This window comes from Hoplias malabaricus, chromosome Y (assembly GCF_029633855.1).
Source record: "Hoplias malabaricus isolate fHopMal1 chromosome Y, fHopMal1.hap1, whole genome shotgun sequence".
NCBI lineage: Eukaryota > Metazoa > Chordata > Actinopteri > Characiformes > Erythrinidae > Hoplias > Hoplias malabaricus.
In genome coordinates this window covers 83,007,307-83,032,830 of record NC_089820.1, presented here as the reverse complement: position 1 = coordinate 83,032,830, position 25,524 = coordinate 83,007,307, and the positions used below count along the sequence as shown (strand labels likewise).

The following is a 25,524-nucleotide window of genomic DNA, read 5'->3' as shown; positions in this document are numbered from 1 at the left end:
AGGGTTACAGACAATGAATGAATGCTTTGTTAGCTAGAACCTCGTACCTGAGAAAGACTTATGAGCTAGAAATTAAAAATTCAGAATGCTGTTTTTTTGACTCCAGCACTGTTACTGATTATTAGATTAGTAAAGGAGTTCTCTACATATTTTACTAATCCAACATTAATTTAGACTTAGTGGAAGAATAACAAACAATTTAAAACAGGAAACCTTTAAAAGGTCTGTTTGTAACTGTGTGGAATAAGATTTTATCATTTTATTACGATGACTGAATCGCTTGAATCATTATTTCTTGTCTTTTGTTGAGCTGACATGGTTAAATAAGTGGTCAAGCCAGAGACACACAGACTTTTGGACTCATTCTGATTGATTGATGAGAGAGTACTGAGTCAAATGGTAAAAGTGTGCATTTTAAATACGCAGTGTTGATTTAAAATGAGTTTCTATAAATTTAGACCGAACAAACAGTCCCTAGCTGAGCAGATTGGTGTTGATTCACGTGAACGCAGGCCAAGAGGCACCTAGTGTCCTGAACTATGCTGCTTTTAGGTCTCGAGCACCTGATACTGATCCTATATCCGCCAAGAACAAAACGGCCAGGATGAAGCTTTTCTCTGAAATTGTTTACAAATGAAGGCATGATGATGATGGCGATAGCGATAAAGAAGAAAACAAAATGCAAAACAAAATTGTTGATGACTTTTTTTTAACACACACACACAGAGTTGTCCATTTTCACACTTACCATTTGGGGACGAATTGATCACAAACTCTCTTTTCTCTCTGTTCCTTTCTCTCCCTCTCTCTATTTTTTCTCTTCCATCTTATTCTTTTCTCTATTTTCTTCCTTTTTCTCTCACTTTTCTCCTCTTTTTCCTTCTTTCTTCCTCTATTATCTTCTTTGCTTTCTCTTTCTCTCTTTTTCTCTCAGATCTCTCTCTCACACAAATTCCTGCTGACTCTCTCCATCTGTCTCTTGTTTCATGCGGATGTATTTTTTCCTGGACAAAGAGAGTAAGATGGAATGGGAAACATACAAAAAGCTTTCAGAAACCACAATCCCCCTGAGAAAGAGCGAACAAAAGACGAAGGTGGAATGGTAGAAAAAAGAGAAGAAATTAGTAAAGATGGGAGAAAAAGAAACAACTTTGGGGGGGGGGAAAGAAGGGGAAGGAGGGAAGTAAAAGGACAGTAAGGAGAAAGGGAGAATGTTACAGATACATGTTTTCAGACTTGAATCAACTTCAGGTTTGTATTAATAAGAGCAAATACATAGAGCCTGTAAACATTTGAACACTTATGCAATACGTCTTCTGTTGATTTTCTAAGTGAGGAAACATTAACTGCTACAATACTTTCCTAAAATGTTATTTCTTTCATCATATTTACTTATTTCTACTTGTCCCTGTCCCTGTCCTTATTTAACAATTTAAATAAGAATTAGAATCATGTTATTGGCCACTGAGCTGCACACAGAGGAATTTGTTCTCCGCATTTAACCCAATCCGTGCAGTGAAACACACATTTACACACACATTAGTGAACACTAGGGGGCAGTGTGCGGTGCCCGAAGCAGTGCGGGGTGCAGTTGGGGGTTAGGTGCCTTGTTCAAGGGCACTTCAGTCATGACCTGCCGACTCTGGGGATGGAACCAGCGACCTTCCTGTTACACGCCCAGTTCCTCACCATCAGGCCACGGCTGCCCCTAACTGCTCTATATCACTGTGCCCCAACCTCCCCATGAGAGCCCTTTTTTCACCAGCAATGAACAGAGAACATTATTTTTCCAAAAGTTTTGAATTGTCTGAGCATTTCTGTGCCTATTTATTTTAGCAGTGGAGTTGTGTGTTGAGTGACAAACAGTGATGATCACAGTGGAATTCAGTGCTCATTGTTCTCTGTGTTTCTCCTGCTCTAAAATGAAAAGTGGATATATGTTTCAGAATACTTATTCTCTCTCTGTCTGTATGTGTGTGTGTGTGTGTGTGTGTGTGTGTTTAGGTGGCTTTGGTTGAACCAGTGCTAATATCACTGCCCTAAACACACAAAGAGAAGAGAGATGGTGATTAGTATCACATCCCTATATCCTTCTTCAACTCAAAATCTCTCACATAAACCTTTCAAAGCTTTATGTGCCCTACAAACTCTCTCTCTCTCTCTCTCTCATATCAGGGAACAAGTTGGTTCCCACTGCAATCCCAGTGAAGGATTACTGACCATGCACAAACACACTGACCACTTTATCCTCTTCATCACTAACCGGATTCCATGCTTAAGACGAGCAGTGTGACCTCACACGCACACACACACGCTCTTGTTGGCATATAACGTTGGAACCCAGTGTCACATACATGTACCATATTACATATCTTGCCTAAATGTGGTGATAATATGCCTCATATGTATTTTATTTCCACTGATCAGATACAACATTAAAACCATTGACAACTGCAGTGAAAAACATTATCTTGATGCAATGAAACCAGACGAGGAGTGTCAGCTTTTTGGCTTTTCCATCTGGTAAATTTTGTACCTGGAACTGGGTACTATTTGGTACCTGCTCGCACGTGGTTCCAAGGGACTGTTTGGCCAAAGAGACTTTTTGATCACTACAAAATGCAGACATCCAGCACCAACTCACCATCTGTAAAATCTCCAAGCTTCAGTGGCAACCGCACTTGTTTTTATCCGACTCACAACAGCTGCTCGTAGAACTACGCCGTGGTCCTCTAAAAAGTTGCAAGCATTCCTTGTATCGGTGGCTGACAAAAGATTCCAGCGAGAGCTGGACAGTGCAAGATGGAATGAATAATCTCTACGGATCTGTCTGAACTGATGATGGAGTTGTTTTCAATCCCAATGAACAAGCAGCGCTAAATGTTACCACTGTCATTGTTGTGGCAAAGCCCAAAGCTTAAATTAAAGGTTTTGAAATGAGACTCATTCCATTAGTGTGTTCTGTCTAAATCAGAGAAATTAAATTATGATTTTGTGCTGCGTCTCATGTAGAGTGCAGACAGTCTCGAATTGTCCTTCCTTGTTGTTTGAGCCTCTCCAATCCCAGCGCTGAATCTGTGTTTATGTGAGAGTGCAAAGACTGAGAAGTAAGGGTGAATGTGAAATATGACAAAAGCAAGAACAGAGAAGAAAGAAAAACAAACTAAAATGGATAAAAAAAAATGCTGAGCTTGTGTTCGATTGCTCCTCACTCCTGGACTCTTGTGTTGAAATGAGCTGTGGAACAGGGTGAGAAAGATGCTGTGTTGTTGGGTCCTTGTGGTGATTTGTCCAAATTGTGTCACATTTCTTTAAGTCTCCAGAACTGTTTTCACCTTTGGAAAATGGCTATAATGTGTCTCCATTAAAATCTGCATGCGCTGTTGGAATGTGTCCACACTGAGAGCACTTTAACGGAACTGAATTCAGCTGATTTCATTTACACCGGGTTTCTTTTATAGAAATGCCGTATGTAGATATCTATTTCTAGTATTTCCTACTTCTATTATAAATATGCATGTACCTTTTTTTGTAATATTAAGTTCTAATAAATAATAATAAAAGTAACACTACTTTTATTAATCAACTTTTAGAAACACACACACACATTGCCCAATCTTTAAATCTGCTATGTGTTCTCAGCGTGAAGAAGAATTAGCAGATGTAGAGGATGGAGGACGGAAAGAGGATGAGAGCAGTGCAGAGAAAAAGGGATGGACAGATCTGCTGAAGCATGAGGGCAGAGGAGAGAGAATGAGGTGGAGGGTTAAGTAGCTCAGCCTCAAAACAAACAGATCTTTTATAGCAATTGATCTCCTTGTAAACACAGGTTTTAATCCTGGTTTAATAAAGTACAGCTTTGTATAAATATCTTCAAATGCATTTTAATAGAATTCCACTTTATTAATTGAATTTCTTGTTGCACACAATAAATTTATCAGATCAATATTTTTCTTGACTTTCTTAGTGAATGAAATACGTGTTATTAGCACTTACAGTCATGAGCTAACTTGGATACACAAATTAAATTTAATGTGAAATTAAGTTAACACACATTTTAGAAAAGAACAAACACAAATGAAAGATTTCTCTCTACTTTCTTGTTAATTTAAAAAATAAAGGACAAAAATAAAAAATGTAAATGTGTTACAGGCCACTTTTTTTACATTTATATATTTTCCCAGTGTGTTAAACCAAGCACGTACACAATAATTCTACATTTAAATGTTTTCTATGGAAATAGATTTATTAAAATCTACAAAACGTCTTTTGACGGGTGCCAGTTCAATTAAAAATCAAAAGTCACAAGTAGGTGCTCACTGAGTAGTATAACATTTGTGTGTCTTTCATTTTCTGTTATTGTGTAATTAATCAAAACACTGCACATGCAGGGGACAAAGAAACACTTTCTGTGTGAAAAACTGTTTAGAAATTGTGTCAGTGCTTAAGCAAAAGCTTTCAGACTGAAGAGGGTTATTTTACGTATATTGTCACTACCCAGTGCATGCATGTGGTGTGTGTGTGTGTGTGTGTGTGTCTGTATGGTCTCAGCATTGCTAAAAGCACACGTTCAACTCAATTAGGAGCATGAATTATTGATATCTGTCTGGAGCTGAACTTGTTTTTATACTGGAATTAAAAGCCTCCGGTGTCACTTATCTCTCTCTCTCTCTCTCTCTCTCTCTCTCTCTCTCTCTCATACACACACACACACACACACACACAGAGAGAGAGAGAGTTATAACTTCATCAGAAGAGACTCTTGCTATTATTACTGTCCACAGTAAGTTTAGAAATGGTAAATGATTCCTCTGTATCACATTAAATAAAAAACTTTATTCTATGAATAATAATAATAATAATAATAATAATAGTAAAGATAGTACTACAAGACATCAGTATAATACTATTAATAGTAATTATTATCATATTCATCATCACCATCATGATTTATGGTGTTTTCCATAATGAAGAAAAGCTTATGATTAACTCTAATATTTAGAGAAGTTCTTTAATGATGGATATTTGGTCAGTGAGAACACTGTGTTCATTTGCATTAATTAGTAAGAAATAAAACATAATAATTTCATATTATGTAACAGAAATCTGATTCTACTTTTATACATTTAAAAACTCCTGTGGAGTCCTCTTTACTACTGCCACTTTTCATTAATTACATTTGGTTTATTTTGGGCCCTATAGCTGTAGTTGAGAGAGAGAGAGAGAGAGAGAGAGATTGGGAGAGGGAGGGATGACAGGTGTCCTTCTCCTGTCTCTTCATCAGTCTTTTCACTGTTGTTGAAGAAAGCTGGAGCAGCGCATCATTCCTCTGAGGTACTCACTCACTCACTCCATCACTCCACCACTCACTCTCTCACGTTATCATTTCATCAGAGGTGTTCGCTCACTCCATCACTATTTGGGTAAAGAAAGAGATGATTCACTGCTTCTGAGTCAAATATATAACAACAAACCTGTTGTTTTATACACACTGTTTACAGATGGAATTCTACTGTATAAACTAATGTGTTCAAATGCTCATATTGTGCTATAGGCTTGTATTTACTTGCTTATGTATTGTTTTAAAATGGCAGCAAGATTTTTAATATGAAACATTGGTAATTAATAATACTCAAAATATTGGTAACACAGTTAGTTTGATTGATTTTACATTTATTCACAATATAATTATTACCACAAATTTGCTAAATATTCTCTGAAATACAAGAAAAAATCTTACCAAATTAGTTCTTCAGTATATCAAGGTTTTTCAGTCAGATGATTTAGCACAGGATAGATATCAGTAGACGATGGAGATAAACAGTCAGACAACAATGAACAATTACATTTTTTGTCATAATTGCTTCATAACCTAGTGTTTGTTTTGTAATCTTTCAGTGTTTTGATGTGAATTGATTTACTGTAGAGAAATTCACTGATGCCTTTTGAGTGACACTGGCTGGAGGTCAATCATGCACATAGCTATTTGTATTTTACATTTTAAACCATTTGTAACTTTCTGAAATCAAAATAAGTAACACAGGGCCCAGGGACCAGTATGAAGTTGTAAATCATTTTCGATTGTTGTCACTCAGATGAAACATTTTTGTTGTCAGAAATGTATTAAGCCAATCAGGACGGTCAGTGTCTGTCAGTAGCCTTTTGAACAATGGCAAAACAGAATCTGTCTATTAATTTGGCAAATACTGTAAAGCAGCTTAAAATAACTAAATATTTGAAATTATTCATTAACCATTCTTATTGGTCTAAGAATTTAAAAGGCATACGCTCAGTCAAAATATCATAGAATTTATTGCTTATTTAGGACTCATATTTGTCTTACACTTTTATAATAGTTTGTTGATTTTGTTATTGTTAATCTATATTAAAATATCTAATGTGATTTTTGTTTAAAGAATTAATTAAAAAAAAAATCTGTAATGTGCTGAGGGAGAATGAACAGCAGTTTCTCCAAGACACGGTGCTAACGCTAGTTCTGTGAAAGCAGAGCTGTAGTTCCCAGTGTTTCAGCGCTAACCTGCTGCTCTCAGCGCCCCCTGTAGGAGGGACTGTGACTCCATTGGCTGCAGCCCTAAATGATGGACAGATGACTCTGTCTGCTGATTGGATAAAAAAAAAAGTCTGGCTGAAGCAGAGCTGCATGTTTCTTTCTCAAAAATACAGAGCAAAATGCATAGCGTATCGATTCAAAATGGAACACCACTTGTAGAGTCCGAATACGGGATTTTTTTCAAGACGGTTGGCAGCACTACTTCTGCCTCTCACTCTCTCTCTCTCTGTGTGTTTGTTTTTGGTAATCACTGATTTCTGTTTTTGTAATGAGCTTTTTGTATGTAGACTGCATTTAAACAGAGATTATAATGTTTTATAGATGCACTGTGGCTGCACTTCCACTATGGGAACTCTCAGTTCACCTTACTGGAGCAGATGTAAGTAAGTGTGTGTGTGTGTGTTTATTTTTGAAGGTGATGTGGTTTATGCAGCCGTTGATTATAAGTGACACCACCATAAGGCTCAACACCCCCCTCTAAGCCAGCTTTACAAAACCATTTACAAAATCATTTAACCAGCCTCTTGAATGTATGTCCACATCAGCCTCCCCCGGTGACTATGGCTGCCCCTAGCCCTACTGGTACTGTTTATGCATTCGCTGTGTTACCAGTTCTACGTGAATTTTATTCACTACATCAGCCGTCTGCATTATATCAATGACTGTAAAATTCACAATGGCCTCCCTGGTGAATAAGACCTTACTGGACCCCACTGGCACCGTTAATGTAAGCTCAGTGCCACCAGTTCTTTGTGAATTAGATGAATAGTTCCATGCGGTATATAAAAGAGGGCTACAAAAACCATTTTGAATTGGAAAAAAAAGTCTTTCTTGATCCTTAGACCAAGTTTATTTTATTCATAATTTAAGATTAACTTTAAAATTAATTCATTAATTTCGTCCTGTTCTGGGTCATGGTGTTTTTTTTATTTTGACATTGCTATATTTAAAGTCATACTTCTGTGAGTCTGGGACAGATCTGTTTCCTATACCAGGCTGTGCATGCACTAGATTGTCTACATTTCTGATCATACACATTTTTTTGTGCATATTTACAGTCACTCAAGAAAGTACAGCATAAACTGGCTTTGATTTCTGTCTTTGGAAAATCTGAAATGATTCCTTATTATTTATGAACTGCACTATGTACCTGTAGGTCATGAAACAATGTTCTACTGGGTATGGGTGAATATAGATTTATTTATTTAATATACATATTTTACATATATAAAACCTTGTTTTGGTGTAGAAGCCATTAAGCCTTTATTGTATATACTATATAATATATTGCATTATTTAGGGAATGGGTGTGCTGGAGATTCAGGCTACATCTCTTTCTTTCTCCAGCAGTGTTGTATCCAGACTGGGCCTACAAACCCGCCTGGTCACCTGGATCTCGGCAAGTGCAGCTGTGGCACTTCCTGTTGGAGTTGTTGGGGCAAGATGAGGGTGGGGCAATCAGCTGGGGTGGAGAGTGGGGAGAATTTGTGATCAGAGACCCTGAGAGGTTGGCCAAGCTGTGGGGGGAGAGGAAGGGCAAGCCTCATATGAACTACGACAAACTCAGCAGAGCACTGAGGTACATTAATACACATAGTGCTTAATGTAGTAGGGGAGAAAATGCTACCCACTAATGGAACATAATTACACTACATTATAAATGTTACAGTACATTGTATTTTTACAGGTATTACTATAATAAGCGGATTCTGCATAAGACCAAAGGAAAAAGATTCACGTACAAGTTTAACTTCAGCAAACTGATCCTGGTGAACTACCCCAGTCTTCCTACCTGCCAGCAGGTGTGTGTATGCCATTATTACCACATCATTTTTAAGTATACACTCTTAAAAAAGAGGGTTCTTGTAGTGTCCTTTAGTAAATGTGATTGTTTTAGTTAGAACCAGGTGTTCTATACAGACCCGAAAAGGATCTTTTCCTGATGAAATGGTTCTTCAGAATGAAGATTGAAGAAAAAATGTGAATATGGTTTGGTGTAGCACCTCACCTTTTTGAAGATGATTCTGTATCGCACTAAAAAGTGTTCCACTGTTGTGAAGACTGACATTTTTAGTGCTGTATAGAACCATATACACTATATTCTTTATGAATCATTTCACCATGCCGGTAGTTTTATACATAATTTTTGGTTCTTCTTTACAAAACCCTTCAAACATGTACCTGGGAAAAGCATAGGACAATTTTCATATTCTCTCATTCTCTCTCTCTCTCTCTCACTCTATGTCTCTCATCACCAGATAATCCAGTCTGGATCCTCACTTCCATTCCCTCTCCTTTCTTCTGAGCGTTCTCTCTACACCTCATCTCTGGATAAGGGTATTAAAACAAGTCCTATATAACAACTAAAATTACACACCAAGATTTTCAACTTAAATGATCTTTCCTGTGCAGTAGAAAGTAGAGAAAGAAAGTATGCAGAGCAACAGGAGGACTACAGTGTGTAATTGTAGATCTACAAAGTGTTCCTGTGTAGTCAGTGGAGCTGAGAGAATGAACAATGAGTGTAGAAACAAGGATGTGGTTATAATGTTATGGCTAATGTTTTTTTTCCCTCTCCACAGCGCTGTCTTCCTTCTCTCACCCGCTGCTTCTCCCTTACTGCTTTCCAAAGCCCTTACCCTTTCCACAAGCCCATCCCATCCAAGGACAACTCCCTCTCTTTTCTGCACCACCCTCTTTAGTGACTAAACTATCAGAGCTGTCCCACCTGCCTCCCTTCAGCACCGCTCTGCACCTCGGACAGACTTTACATGGCTGGGCATCAAAGAGCAGCACCGACTGGGGTTTGAACAGAGCCATGACTCCACGAGAGAGGGAGACCAACAGAGAGCAAGAAAAAATGACTGACTGAAAGAAAAGCTCTACCCATTTAATTGATTGTTACAGTTCATAGGGCAGTTGCTAGTTTCACAACAGAGGCTTTAAAGCGACAGTAGCACTCTTTCTGGAAGGTATAGCTACAAAAGATACAGTGAGTTTATGTGATATGACAAATGTTAAATTCACCTGAAGTGAACGGATGCGCATGTAGATTAGAATATTTTGGGGCTACACTAAACAGGAGGAAGAAACAGGAAATCCATCATTAAAACCTTAAGACCAGTGTGACAACACGAGAAAGCAGGGACAAATCTGTGTGTCTGCAGAGCTGATGAATAAACTTATACCTCAGTGTGTAAAGAATGACCCCCCGCAGTGTGTTAAACTTGTTGGTTTTAGAATGATTTCATTCCTTTCACCACAAACTGAAGCTGAAGTTTGTTCCCCTCTGATTCAAACAGATAAATGGATGGAAGGTGCTTTAATAAAGACATTTCAGAGGATTTAGCTTTTTATTAATGCTTTGTTTATTCAATATTGTGTGTGTGTGTGTGTGTGTGTGTGCATGAATTTGTTGTTGTTGAATTGCTTTGTTTCTCTTCTTCATATTCTCTGTGCTCTCCAGTTTCTCTGTGTAACTTTTGGAGGAAGGTAGGAAACTACGGAGCCCTAAAGGGACTGGGGGGAAAATAAAAAAAGATCAATCAATCAATCAAATTTTATTTATATAGCGCTTTTCACAACAAAAAGTCGTCACAAAGCAGCTTTACAGAGATCCGGGTCCAAGCCTCCTATGAGCAAGCCAGGGGCAACAGTGGCAAGGAAAAACTCCCTCAGCACACGAGGAAGAAACCTTGGAAGGAACCAAGACTCATACGGGGAACCCATCCTCCTCGGGTCGACACCGGAGACACAATAGAGAACAGAAGTAAAAGTGAAGGGGTTATAGTAATATAAATGTAGTATATTAGTGATGATGGAGAAGTAGAAATGAAAATGGTGAGGATGATGATATTAGTGATGTATGAGTCTTAGCAAGGCCAGGATCTTGTACAGGACACGGGCTGGATCAGGGCAAAACCTGGAGAGCAGCAGGACATCTCAAAGCATGAGAGAGAGACAGGAGAAAGAAAGCCAGACAAAGGGAACAAATAAAAATACAAAAGGTTAGTAGGGTCATGGTAAAGAACGGGGAAATTTGTCCTGCGAAAAAAGCTTCCACTGGTCAGGCAAGAGAACCCAGCGACAGACAGCGTTGTTGGCAGGTACTACAAAGCTAACTAAGAATGCTGTAGCTATGGTGATATGACAGGATTAATACAGAACAGTGATAATATGAAAACCAGCCCGAACACCAATATAGAAGGAGTAACCTGAAGGTGAGTGATTAACCAAAAGCTTGTTTGAAAAGGTAGGTTTTTAATCTAGATTTAAAGATTGAGAGTGTGTCTGAGCCCCGAACAGTAACCGGAAGGCTATTCCAGAGTTGAGGAGCTTTGTGAGAAAAGGCTCTTCCTCCTGCTGTGTTTTTCTTAATGCGAGGAACAAAGAGTAGATGGGCATCCTGTGAACGAAGTGTACGTGACGGGCGATAAGGTATGAGAAGTTCAGTAAGATACTGCGGGCCTAAACTGTTTAGAGATTTATAAGCTAAGAGGAGTATTTTATAGTCAATGCGAAATTTTACAGGTAGCCAGTGTAGGGACGAGAGAACTGGGGTGATATGTTCAAATTTTCTAGCTCTAGTGAGCACCCTGGCTGCTGCATTTTGAACTAACTGAAGCTTGTGTAACGCTTTGCACGAGCTCCCTGCCAGGAGCGCATTGCAGTAGTCTAGACGTGAAGTTATAAAAGCATGCACTAGTTTCTCTGCATCTTTTAATGATAAAATATGCCGAATTTTGGCAATATTGCGTAGGTGGAAGAAGGCGGTTTTGACTGTATTGGATATGTGGGTATCAAATGTGAGAGTCGAATCAAAGGCTACACCTAAGTTTTTAATGATGGCATTGTGTTTTACTGTTGAATTATCAAGATTAATAGCAGCATTTCTGAGTGAATGTATCTGAGTATCTGTACCTAGTAACAAGACCTCAGTTTTATCAGAATTTAACATGAGAAAGTTTTGCATCATCCAGTCTTTAATTTCAGTTAGACATTCTGTTATTTTACGTAGACAAGCAACATCATTGGGTTTGGCTGATATATACAGTTGTGTGTCATCAGCATAACAGTGGAATTGAATCCCATGCTTACGGATTAGTCTACCCAGTGGCAGCATGTAGAGTGTGAACAATACAGGGCCAAGCACTGATCCTTGTGGGACACCATATTTAACTAAAGTATGATTAGAGGATTTATTATTCAGATAAACAAATTGGTAACGATCGGATAAATAAGATCTGAACCAAGAGAGGGCAGATCCTTTTATTCCTACCAGATTTTCCAGCCTATCAAGAAGCATCACATGATCTATGGTATCAAATGCTGCACTAAGGTCAAGCAGCACCAGAATAGAGATATAGCCCTTATCATGTGAAAGGAGTAAGTCATTAGTTACTCTTGTTAGAGCCGTTTCTGTGCTGTGATTTGGTCTAAATCCAGATTGAAAAATGTCATGAATGTCATTGTTTTGTAGGTAAGAGCACAACTGCTGTGACACGACTTTTTCTAGAATCTTAGCAATAAAAGGGAGGTTTGATATTGGCCTGTAGTTTGCGAGTACAAGAGGGTCAAGATTGGGTTTTTTAATAATTGGTTTGATTACCGCTAGTTTCAGAGGTTTTGGTACATATCCAATGTTGAGGGATGAGTTTATTATTGTGAGCAATGGTCTAATGACTTTAGGTAAAATTTGTTTAAATAATTGTGTTGGTACAGGATCCAGTAAGCATGTAGTTGATTTAGATGAGCTAATTAAACTAAGCAAGTCATTTTCATCGACAGAATTCAAGTAGTCTAAGTGCACCTCAGAGCTGGCAGGGGGTTCATCTACGAGAGCCGATGTGACTTTGGACTGATTTTGGATTTTGAGGCGAATGCAAGCAATTTTATCATTAAAAAACCTCATAAAGTCATTGCTACAGAAATCAGAGGGAACAATGGGGTTGATTTCCTTTTTGTTTCCAATTAGATTTGATACAGTGCTAAAAAGGAATCTAGGGTTGTCTTTGTTGTTTTCTATAAGGGAAGAGATGTACTGTGATTTGGCTTTAGATAAGGCATGTTTGTAGTCGGTGAGGCTGTGCTGCCATGCAATTCGGAAACATTCTAGTTTTGTGTGTCTCCATTTACGTTCATGGTTACGAGCAGCCAGTTTTAATGCACGCGTGCTGTCACTGTACCATGGAGCAAGCCTTTTCTCTCTAAATTGTTTGGTCTTGACTGGTGCAACACTATCTAGGTTTGTACACAATAAGTGGTGTAGTTTGTTTGTAATGAGCTCCAGGTCATTTGGGTGAGTTGGAAAAGAAATGGTGGTAAGGTCTGGAAGGTTGTTGATAAAATCACTAACTGTTGAGGATGTTATAGTGCGCTTTCTAATATAGCGTGGTTGTGGACAAATATCAAAGTTTAACGCAATTTCATATGTGATTAGATGGTGATCAGAGATGGTCTCATGTAGCGAGAGATTGGATAGATTCTTTATCTCAATGCCCCGTGTTAACACTAGGTCCAATGTGTGTTTGCATTGATGAGTGGGCCCAGTAACATTCTGAGTGAACCCTAGCGCATCCAAAATTGATTCAAATGCAATTTTAAGTGGATCATGGTCCTTCTCAAAGTGAATATTGAAATCACCAACAATTAAGGCCTTTTCTGATACGATAACTACACTTGAGAGGAAATCAGCAAATTCACAAAGAAATTCTGTATAAGGGCCAGGAGGACGATAGATTGTGATGAGCATAAACGAGTGCTGCCTTTTTGATGCAGTGACTTTAAGAGTAAGTACTTCAAAGGATTTAGTATCATAACTAGATTTTTGTGTTGTGTCAATGGTAGGGTCATAAATTGTGGCTACACCACCACCACGACCAGATGTTCGTGGGCAACTGTAATAGCTGAAGCCAGGGGGAGTGGACTCATTTAGGGCAATGTATTCATTGGCTTTAGCCCATGTTTCGCAGAGACATAATGCATAGAGTTTGTTATCAGTAATAATATCACAGACAGTGAGTGCTTTGGATGTTAGAGATCGTATATTTAAAAGCCCTAATTTAATGCTGGAAGTGCTGAAATATTGCGTTCGCTGCAGTGCCTTGGTGTTAATTCTAATTAGGTTGTTAAAACTGATTTTTGGGCGTTTGTGATAACAAGCTTTGCGGGGAACCGACACAGTCTCAATGCTGAAAAATTTATTAGCGTTAATCAGAGTGGGTGACATGGACATGCTACTCATCATACTAGCAGTAGAGAGATGGTCAGGAGGAACATTAGGAATTTTAATATTACTTACCTGCTCGCTATCCATTCCACCTACCTGACTGATGTGACTGGGAATGACCAGTCAGTTCCGGCGCAGAACCACCTCAATGTTCTCAGAGAGAACTGCGGATCCTAGACGGCTCGGATGAAGCCCATCCCAACGATACAGGGCCGGACGCTCACGAAAGCACTCCCAGTTGTCGACGTAGTCCACGCCGACAGTGCCGCACCAATCCAGGAGCCAGGAGTGGAGCCCGAAGAGCCTGCTAAACGCCTCGCATCCTCGACGGTAGGTGGGCAGGGGGCCAGAGACGATGATCCTAGCATCCGTCTTCTTCCGAGCGGTATCCAGAAGCGAACGGTAGTGCTCCTTCAGGACCTCGCTGCGGCGGGCGGAGATGTCGTTCGTTCCCACGTGGAGAACGACGGTGCCGAAGTCCTCGCGCTGCCGAAGCGCCGACGGAAGACGCCTGGCAACGTCCAGGACACGTGCGCCTGGGAGACAAGACACGGTTGCATTACTCTTTATCCCCGGCACTTTTAAATGTCTAACTATTGAGTCACCAATAATAAGAACACCGTCCTGTTTAGTCTTCGGCGCTGGAGCAGGTGAAGGCCAGGAGCTGAGCACCTCAAACCGGTTGGCAGAAGTGAAGACTGGCTGCGGTGGAGGGGGGGACGGCCTCGGCTTCCCACGCCCACGCTGGCGCTCCCATCCCGGTGCAGGCGTGTAGATGGGTACCCCCGCAAACCGCCGCGGCAGAGGAGCCGGAGAGGCGACGGCCACGTAGGAGGCGTCGCGGGCTGCCTCGAGTCTCGTCTTCTCCCGCTGGAGCTCCGTCTGCTTCTCCAAGAGACGCTGAATCCGGCGACCGAGCTGCTCGAGCTCCGCGCCGAGCTCAGAAAGGGCTCGTTCCTCGGCAGGCGCCATGAAGAGAGAAAAATAAACAATGAGAAATAATATGTACGAAAAAAATGAAGTTAAGAAGCACGGTGGGTTAGGAATGATGAAGACAGCACACTAGGATAAGCAATGCCAAAGAATATGCAATAGAGATTGTAAATAAACGTCTAGAGGACTAAAACAGCGACAAACAGCAAACAATTTCAAATCAAGCACGCGAGTAGTCAGCCGGAAGTGACGTACCTGTGACGATTCCCAATCCCAAGCCAAGTCGACTATTGATTTTGCATTCCCTCGCAAATAGTTTGGCGTTCCCTTGCAAATACTTTTTGGGCTCCGTAGTACTGTGCTTGCTGTTGATTATGTGCTTGCTGTGCGTGTCAGGTGAACTATGGAGCAGCTCGTTAAATTTTACTTTGATCTTGGACTGAAATATAAAGACATAGCATCTCTTCTGAGCAGAAAACATGGATGTGTTACTGGGGAGCGCCAACTGAAACGTTTGTTGCTGTGTTGTTAATTGCTATGAAATGAGGATGAGAGAATTTAAAGTGCAAGCGCATGGACAAAGGTTATGTGAACAGTTCAGAGATACAGACAATGAACACAGTTTCCAATCAGTGGGAGAGAATGGAGAGTGAACACCTGAATAAATGTGTAGCTATTGGTAGTGTATTGGAGTAATGTGTGTAAAAGTCACTTCTGGCAGAAAATGGTATACTGTTTTCCAGATAAAATTCCCAGATAAAATGAAGTGCATGGTGTAGCGACCGGCTCTAGCTCCACAGCCGTGTCTGGAGTCAGCGCGCTGAGCCATGTCTCTGTAAAAATCAGTCCGCAGCGTGCCCTGAGATCTCTGTGTGTTGCGCCACTGCCTTACACCCTCCATCTTGTTACTGAATGACCGGATTCTTGTGAGAGACTTTGCCTTTTAAAGGTTTTTCATTAAGATTCTCAGCTTGACCCCTACCCCAGTCAATAACAATAAAAAAACCCAGCCGTCCACACTTTTACTTTCTTTCACGAAGCCGCCTACGTCTCATACACCTGTTACTATGGAGATACGTGGAGCTACGGCGTTCTGACTTGCACTATCAGGATGCTACCGAACGTATATAAACTTGTTGTTCACAACTTCCTCTGATGTTAGGCAGTTCCTTACAGAGATGTATGAACGATTTGCACTGGCAACGAAACTGTGTGTTAGTAGAGATAAATAAATAAATATATAATCTCTGTTTCAAGTGGCTGGATTTCCCTGGAAACTGCAGTGTCCTGATGTGTTGACTGAGCCTCAAAGACAATTGTGTATCATAAAACATTTGCAAAGGAGCGCAATGTATTTGCGAGGAAACGCAAAATCAATGGTCCTTTTTATTTTTCCCCCAGTCCCTTTAGGGGCTCCGTAGGAAACCCCTTCCCTTGGAAAAAGTTAAAAACACCACTAGAAATACAGGAGAGAGTGGAAAACAAATGGTGGGAGACTTGGAGTCATGGGAGCAGGATACATTGAAAGGTGATTGAAATGTAAAAGAGCAACTTCAAAAGGAGTCCCAGGTATAAGAGACGCTAGCTGAGGAAAGGTCAGACAGAGAGGAACAGTGTTGCGCGCAGCGTCCTCTCTCAAGTTAATAAATTGTTCTTTTATTTGATGCCGACTCTGAGACTCAGCTTTCTTATTTCTGTCATATTTTTCCACCACAATAATAACAAAAATATTATTGCTAGGGCTATACACCCCTTGAGGCTGATATTTTTCAGGGCACACTTGAAGGACAAATGAAGGACTATGAATGACTTGTGAATCACCTGCAAGATGGCGGCACAATCTAATAAGGACACAGCGGTCGTTTTCTCCTTTAGAGGTATTGTATTATCTTACTGTAGGGCTTGACAATAATTCAGTATGAATTTATATCGTAATATAAACAGTTTTGATAACAGCTGCATGGTTTTTAAAGTCACCATGGATGGAGAGTATAGACATCTGTGGTCCTGTTTAAGACACTGAATGCAAATGGCCTACAGAGGTGGTCTCGTCTGCCTCGCGCTGACCGAAAACAAAGTTTTTTTTTTTTTTAATAAAGTCACCATAAATGAGGAGTATAGACATCTGTGGTCCTATTTAAGTGGGTCTTCAGCAGTGCCACTCCTAGTCTGACTTCACTCCACTTGCCTTTGGCTCGCTCAGGGTGCTCTTGGCTTCGAAGAACCAACTAGGTTTCTTAAAAATGGTGACTCTTCTTTCAGGGGATTGGTGCAATGCACTCTGGCCTCAAAGCAGCAGAGAACTAGATAAAATAGGGCTGTCCAGTTTGCCTCACCCGCTCAGAAGAACAGAACGTGTCAACAGTGGGTTGTGCCCACACTGGAGCTTAAACCATTCAAGTTAGAAAACTCTCCCAAGCCACAATCAGAGAAAGAGGCAGATTGTATTTCAGCCAGGTTTAATATGATAACATTTCCTATCAGAAGACTAAAGTTCTCAAAGATGGTGAAGAAAAGGTGTAAGCTCTAAATCCTGCCTTTTTTTTTATTCGCCATGAATGAAGAGAACAGACACGTGTGGTCCTTTTTAAGACACCGAATTCAAATGGCCAATAGAGGTTGCTCTCTGGCCAAGAGTGGCTAGTCAAATTATTTGTGTGTCTGTAAGAGTGATGTGATACCTCTGAGGTGTTTTTATTTTTTTTTAATTCATTTTATTCTTTTTAAATTTCACAAGGTCACAGGGCCTTCGGCAGCGGCCTGAGGGGGCAATAGGGTTCCAATGTGTGATGTGTGGCATTCAGGCAGTCATTGGGACATGTAGGAAGATCTTATAGACATAGAGGGAAGATATGACATTTACAGGCAACAAAGGTGAATAAGTGAGGACATTTGAGACATAAGGTGTCTTTTGGATATGAAGGAAAACCTTGCAGACATAGTGGGATGATAGGAGATGTAGAGGTAACATAAAAGTAGTGATGACATATGAGACATAGGTAGTTTTTAGGACATGAACAAAGACTTACCAGACATAGTGGGAATATATGAGATGTGGAGGGATAACAGGAAACATAGGAATTCTTCATGACATGTACAAACCGGATTCCAAAAAAGTTGGGACACTGGAATTGTGAATAAAAACTGAATGCAATGATGTGGAGATGGCAAAAGTCAATAATTTATTCGTAATAGAACATAGATGACAGATCAAAAGTTTAATCACACACACACACACACACACACACACACATTCACTCACATCTACAGACACTTTTGAGTCACCAATCCACCTACTAACGTGTGTTGTTTGGACTGTGGGAGGAAACCACAGTCACTACTCATGTAAACACTACTCATGTGTTTACCCACCCTCACTGTATTTAGGGGGTCGATAGATGACAGCTCACAGCACCGGGTCAGAGCGGCCCACCTCAAATAAAGTGACTTTAAAACTGGAAAATGAGGTTGATACAGCACGCTATTTACATTTAAAATTATTTTCAAATACAGTCGCCGTTCCTCCTCCCCGGCCTGACGTCCGCGGGGTATTAAAATAACCACAGCCAGCTGGCAGAAGTTCAACGAGAGCACTGTACTCACCAGCACCAATCCAAGTCTCTGTCACAAAAACAAAATCCAGGCTTTGGGAACAGGAGAAGTCCCTCAGGATAAAAGTTTCATTTGCCAGTGATCTGCCGTTCACAAGGCCGATCCTGGCAGGAGTTGAGGCCTGTGCTTTAGTCAAATTAGGAGTACGAAGCGGCATCCTCAGGTTGCGGGGATTCACCCCACGCTCGCCGGGAAAAGCAGGGGCGGCGGGGACGGGATCCCTCATCCAGGCCGATGACAGGGAGATGCCGATGGGCTCCAGGAAATGCCAGGACACAAGGAATTGAGGGGATAATCCACGTCCTGGCCGAGAAATGGATGACGATTAGACCTTTAGTTTCACTAGCCGACCGCCACGTTTACCGCGAATACGCTTTCACCGAATTTTAGCTTTAGCTTTGTTTGGAGTTTTGCTTTGTTTTGTGTTTACCTGTGTTTTGTATTTAGTATCTAGTCTTGTTTAGTGTTAGCTTACCTCTGTCTAGTTACCTTTTGTTTATTGTTATTAAAGTCTCCTGCATATACCTCATCCCCTTGCTCCTTGACCACTCCTACACACCCGAATTACTACAATGTTTTTCTCAGTCACTGGTTCCAACATTGAGTATGCATGAGATAAGTGTGAAAACTCAGGTGAGAGGTCCCCTCCCCACTGTCAAGGTAAAGTCCCATTACCTGTCATCCCCCCACTAGCTGTCAAAAGAGAAGAGACCAGAGGCAGAAGTCGTCTCATCACAGTTTATTGGGAAAAAAAATGAACAAAACATATCTAAACAAGCAAAATCAACAAAAATATCTGGCATAAATGAAAGCTTTCACTGAACTCACATGTAAAGATAGTCGTACTATATGTCCTTGTGTGTATATATGTATGAGTCTATTCTGCAAAAGATGCCAAGCTCTAAAGCAGTTTCTGTCTGATTGCATGCAAAGGTAGACATCATATTTACTTCAGTTTTCCATGATGGTGGCTGAACACACACACACACACACACACACACACACACACACACACACAAACACACAAAATAAATGTGAGTAGTTGCCCTGTGAGCAGTAACAGAGATTTACATAGCAGTATATCTTGCAGCAGCCCCTGCAAATATTAACTAATAATTCAAGTGCAGTATTTATACATGACCTATGACCTGAAACACTACACTTACAGCAGTTGTTCACTCCAACAGTTTAGCAAGGAATGGGAGATTAGAGATGGGCCTATAATTTATGAGATTCTCAAGATCTAACCCAGGCCTCTTGAGAACTGGAGAAATAGCTGTCAGTTTCAAAGAAGCTGGGACCATTCCTGAACTAAGTGAAGCATTGATTACCTTGGTGATAAGAGGACAGATAAATGGAGAACAGGCTTTCACCTGCCCTCCATCATCCCCTCCATCCCCACTGTTACCATTTATTCAGGAGTTAACATACTGGTTAAAGCTAACCCTAAATAGTTGAATTTCTGTTTGTTGGTACCAAGTCAGCCATTTCTTCTTATTCAGATTGTTCCCTCATTACCGATGATATCCCTGTCAGCCAATCATCCTCTTTACAAACCCTCTGGGTCCTGTTTGATTGTACTCTCAGCTTTGATTCACATATCAAATCTCTAAGTCTGCATTTTCCATCTGCATGGTATAGCTAGACTCCGCCCTCTGCTTTTCTGTAAAGCTCTCAGTTTCATTACATCACAGCTAGACTACTGTAATTCTCTATTCTTTGGCTTACCTTCTAATACACTCTCCTATAGGCGACAGGTGTTTCACTGTTTACTGCCCTCACACTTTGGAACTACTTCCATTTGCTTTTCCTCTTCTCTGTCCATTTTCAAAAGTCAGCTCAAATCCTGTCTTTTCTCAGAACAATTTATCTCCCTATGATTTTTCCCTCTCAATTATAAAGTGTCCTTGGGTATGTAAAAGGCACTATATAAGTGTAACTATTAATAATAATAAACCTCCCAGGAGAGAGAAGCCAGGGGCAACAGTGACACAGAGAATCTCCTTCAGAGCTGAGGAAGAAACCTTGGGAGGAACCAAGGCTCACACGGGGGACGTACCCTCCTCTGGTCAATCTACTTACACATTACTTACAAAAGGTCACAGTACCATCACATAGGTCTGCTGTTATGCTCATGTGTCCTGATACAATCATAGCAGTATTAATAGTAAATAATGAAAGTAATGATGGTGGTGGTAATAATAATAATAACAATAATAATAATAATAATAATACTGGTAATAGTAATTTTGATAACAGTTAGGAGTCAGTGAGAACTTCAGTGTAGGGGCAGCTCCGAGGTCAGTGGTGGTGGCTGGAGCCTGGGCAGCTGGTCTGAAGCATGGAGCAGGATCTCGACAGTCATCCATTAGTGTCCAGATGGACAGGTGGGCGGTCATTTACTCTGGAAAATGTAGGTAGGAATCTGTTTGGTGTTTGTGAAGCAGAAGATGTGAACATTTCCAGAGTGTGGCTAATGACTATGACAGTTTTAACTAAAAGGTCCGCTCCACCATCAACAAACCTGAGTGATCGCGTGATACGGAGGAAAACACCAGCGTCTCAGTTTACTATAACTCCCTGAGTCCATGGAACCCCGGATCTGCCGCCTTTATCTATGGGGGAGCATTAACTACCAAAAGATAAACTAGTTTTCAGCCTAGATTTGAAGATTGTGACTGAATCCCAAACATTTTCTGGATGATCAAGAACAGAGAACTGATGCACACAAACATAGACTCAGAAACACACACACACACACACACACACACACACACACACACACATATATATATAGAAGTTTTAATGCACATTAAAATGAAACACATGGACATTAGAGATGGAGAAATAATGGCAGGGCTACTTTCGGCAGATATTTCAAGGATGTATTTCTCTTTTCTAACAGTAGGTGTCAAAATGATCCCATGTCTGGATAACAGAACATTACAGCAAGCGAACCTTTGCGACACCTACTGTCCAAAAAGAGAAATACAGCCTTGAAAAATCTGCCAACAGGGGCCCTGCCAATATTTCTCCATCAGTTGGAAGGAAGCTGCAATGCAGCTTTCAGATTCTGGGCTAACACGATGTTCAGAGTCAGTAGTTTAAACAGTATATAAGCGTATAGTTAACAGTGGATAAAACTAGGGTGACCAGACATCCTCTTTTCGCCGGACATGTCCTCTTTTCGGGACCTAAAACAAGCGTCCAGGCGGGATTCCAAAACTGTCTGGGATACTGCCGTCCACAGTCTTCCAACCGTCCCAGTTCTTAGAAAAATCCCTAATCCCTTTCGTGAAGTGTGCACTTTGATTACGTATGAGGACTTTGTTGTAGGGAGGGAGAACACACCACACTCCTCACAGACAGTCACCCGGAGGAAACCCACACAGACACAGGGAGAACACACCACACTCCTCACAGACAGTCACCCGGAGGAAACCCACGCAGACACTGGGAGAACACACCACACTCCTCACAGACAGTCACCCGGAGGAAACCCACGCAGACACAGGGAGAACACACCACACTCCTCACAGACAGTCACCCGGAGGAAACCCACGCAGACACAGGGAGAACACACCACACTCCTCACAGACAGTCACCCGGAGGAAACCCACGCAGACACATGGAGAACACACCACACTCCTCACAGACAGTCACCCGGAGGAAACCCACGCAGACACAGGGAGAACACACCACACTCCTCACAGACAGTCACCCGGAGGAAACCCATGCAGACACGGGGAGAACACGGGGAGATTTCCCGGAGCGGGACTCAAACCCACAACCTGTCCCTGGAGCTGTGACAGAGACACCACCTGCTGCTCCACCGTGCCACCCCCCTCTGATATTCTTTTGTGGATTCTTCTAAACGGAGGAACTGGAACATTCTATAAACTCTTATTTCATTTGATTTTATTCTTAATTGTTTTGATTCTGTTCTTAAATAAAGCTTCAGTAGAATGAATGCATTAATAAAACGGGTTTGTAGAACACACAATGACTGTGTTACTCTTAATTGTAATAATCACACACAACACACTCTGTGTTCCCCTGCAGGAGAACACGGGCTCTAGATACTGAGAACACATTTATTTTCCTGTAAAGATGTGGGAATAAATCTACATTACAGTGAATTGTCACTAGAGAGCGGCAGTTTATTTCAGAAACAGGTTCAGTGTGAACCCGGGCTTTTACTGAGGTTTTTATTGGAGCCTAACGCATGGTTTGAAACCCTTTCTCTGGGCATAACTGCTTTATCGCCTGGAAAAACACTGTCTAACATTAGAACACGTACAAATATTACTGAACATCATAAAACAAACAAAACCTATTTATTTCCTCTGGAAAATTATTATAAGGATTTAATCTCGAGTGATTTTATTTGGGCTTTAAGGTAGGACCTTCTCTGTAAAATAGCGGTTTAAAAAAAGAAGAAGAGGAATAACATGGGTGGGCATGTTTAATTAATTTAATTAATGTTTAATGAATTAAATCATTTACCAATGTTTTTAAACCGTGTAGGAGTGTGTTCTCTCCCTGCGCCTTCGGGCTGGGGAAAGGGCTCTGGTTGTTGTTTGTGCTTATGCACCGAACAGCAGTTCAGAGTACCAGGCCTTCTTGGGGACCCTAGAGGGGTTGCTGGGGAGCACTCATTCTGGAGGAGGATAGAGTGGCTTACTGTATCAAAGGCAGCACTTAGATCTAATAGATCGAGTACACTAAAGCCGCCATTATCTGCAGTTACCAGCAAGTAACTGACTACTTTAACCAGTGCAGTTTCGGTACTGTGACATGGACGGAAAGCAGACTGAAGTAGATCAAAACGGTTATTTGATTCAAGAAAGGTTTTAAGTTGATTAGCCACTACTCTTTCTAGAACTTTTGAAAGGAATGGGAGCTTAGAGATAGGGCGAAAATTGTTTGTTATTCTGATCAAGACCAGGTTTTTTGAGAATTGGAGTTACTGCTGCAACTTTGTAGATTGAGGGGACGTGGCTATTGAGCAATGACTGATTAATAATGGCTGTGAGGTGGGGGGCCAGAGTAAGTATACAGGCTTTGGTTAGGGGTGTAGGGAGGGGAACAAGAAAATAGGTTGTGGTTTTAGATTTAGAAATAATTTCAAGAATGACTGAATCAGTAACCGGCTCAAAAGCAGAGAAGAAAAGAGGGGGTTCCAGAGGGAGAAGGGCTGACTACCAGAAAGAGAATGTATAGGATGCAGGAGTGGTGAGTGAGTCATTAATTTGAGTTATTTTATGTTCAAAGAACTTACGAAAAGAGTCACAGAGTTCAAGAAGGGGCTACAATGCTGATAGGGTGTTTAAAGAGCTTTGAGATCGTTAAATCCAATTGATCACTTATGGAGTGACATCAAAAAATGCTGAAGAATTTCATTCATTTTCCTTCATTTAACCAGGAAAGAATCTCACTGAGATTAAGAATCTCTCTTACAGGAGAGTCCTGACCAAGACAGGCAGCAGCACATACAATGTTTCCACAAACCACAAAATCTCTAATAAGATATTTAAGACTTTTACAAACCATTTTAATCAATTCTAATGTCTGAAGAATGCTTTTTAAAACATTGGCACTAAGTCATGTAATTTAAATACTTTCTTTACCAAATATAAGTCTGATGGTGCAGCCTAACCAAAAGCTTGTTTTTCTAATTCAGTACGTACTGTGAAAACCTTACGTAGATACAATGATTGAGAGTGTAATATCCATTACTTTTTTGATGTGAAGAATGGAGAACTGTATAATGTATTCTAATCAGGTTGGGCTGGAATATCAGTTTGAAGGTGTCAGATGTTAATTGACTACCAACAGGCAAACAGACAGTTATCAGGAATAAAGGTAAAACAATCAAATTTTAGTTCAGTGATTAACAAAACAGCTACATCTCTTTAAAAAAACATAGGATTGAATAACATTTCAGAATTGATGTCAATGTTCAGCATTACAGCAGAGTGCACTTTTCTGAATTACACACCTGTTCTCTCTACGAAACGTTTGAACGATTGAAGACGATTGAAGTTGTTCTTCCAATATTCAGCTGCCCCCGGAGACCAGCTTCAGCCATCATAAGACTGTGATCATAAGAATGTCCACAATTGTTGCCCTCATTTCATCTGGGACAAACCTATGGGCATGGACTCTCCTACCTCTTCCTCTGTCTTGTCCCCTCAGTCTTCCACCACCCAGCCTTACCCCTCTTCTCAACTGTTCATCCTGTTCACGGCCTTGTCTTTCCACTGTGAGTCTTTGAGACACTGCAGTGTTTGGTGTCTATATGTATTTGTCAATTGAAGGTTCATGAGATGCACCTCTGAGCTATTGTTGAGAGCTGTTTGATCTTTGTTTGATCTAAACCTTCACAAATTCCCCTTCTTCAATGAAAGCCAAGATTCACCTGAGAGCAATTTAATCAGTTTAGGAAAAACTTACCAAAAAGGTTTCATAGAAATGTACAAATAATGCCTAAGAGAGATGTTCAGCACTTTTGCAGGTAATGACCCAGGCAATGACCTAAAGCCTAAATGTGTTGGAGGGTAAGACAATTCAACAGACAATCAGTAGAACACATTTTGATGAACATGACATAAGCAATTGATAAACACAGCCGACAATTGAACATGACCATATGCATGAATGTACAAAAGCATTTGCAAAATGAGAAACACAATGAGAAATGCTATTATGATGTGCACAAGTGACAAGGAGATGTGAAGATTGAATGAACAATTTTGAGAATTTCAATTCTGATCTGAGAAATGAGCCAAATTCACTGAGAAAAACTGTAATCATTTGTGCTACACAACCCTGACCTGGAAAAGCGGTTACAGACAATGAATGAATGAATTAGTGCTAAACGGTCTTGTCTTTCTCCTCTGTATCATAACGACAGGCTCTGTCATTGACCAACAGGAAAGAGCATGAATGTGAATTTGGTCCAGTCTCTTTCAGTAAATCTCCCACACACAGTAATGAAAGTGTGTATTGTTTATATGCCCCTCACAGTAAAAATGCAACCTGTGCATTTTCAATGCCATCAAAGACATTCAGAAATGACTTACAGAATTACTGATGTACTGACAACGTGGCTAAACGTGTTGACCGTCCTGTTCATAATCAACCACACAAGGTCTTGTTCTGATGACACTGACATGTT

At 40.6% G+C, this 25,524-nt stretch overlaps 1 protein-coding gene across 1 annotated transcript; it reads left to right on the top strand.

Moving 5' to 3' along the window:
* Positions 1-8,052: 8,052 nt before the first annotated feature.
* On the top strand, positions 8,053-9,443 carry LOC136678570 (protein FEV-like). Its single transcript, XM_066656612.1, has 4 exons — positions 8,053-8,150; positions 8,259-8,373; positions 8,830-8,908; positions 9,154-9,443. Exons 1-4 carry the CDS (start codon positions 8,119-8,121, stop codon positions 9,441-9,443), a joined length of 516 nt encoding a protein of 171 aa, XP_066512709.1. The 5' UTR covers positions 8,053-8,118.
* Positions 9,444-25,524: the final 16,081 nt, after the last annotated feature.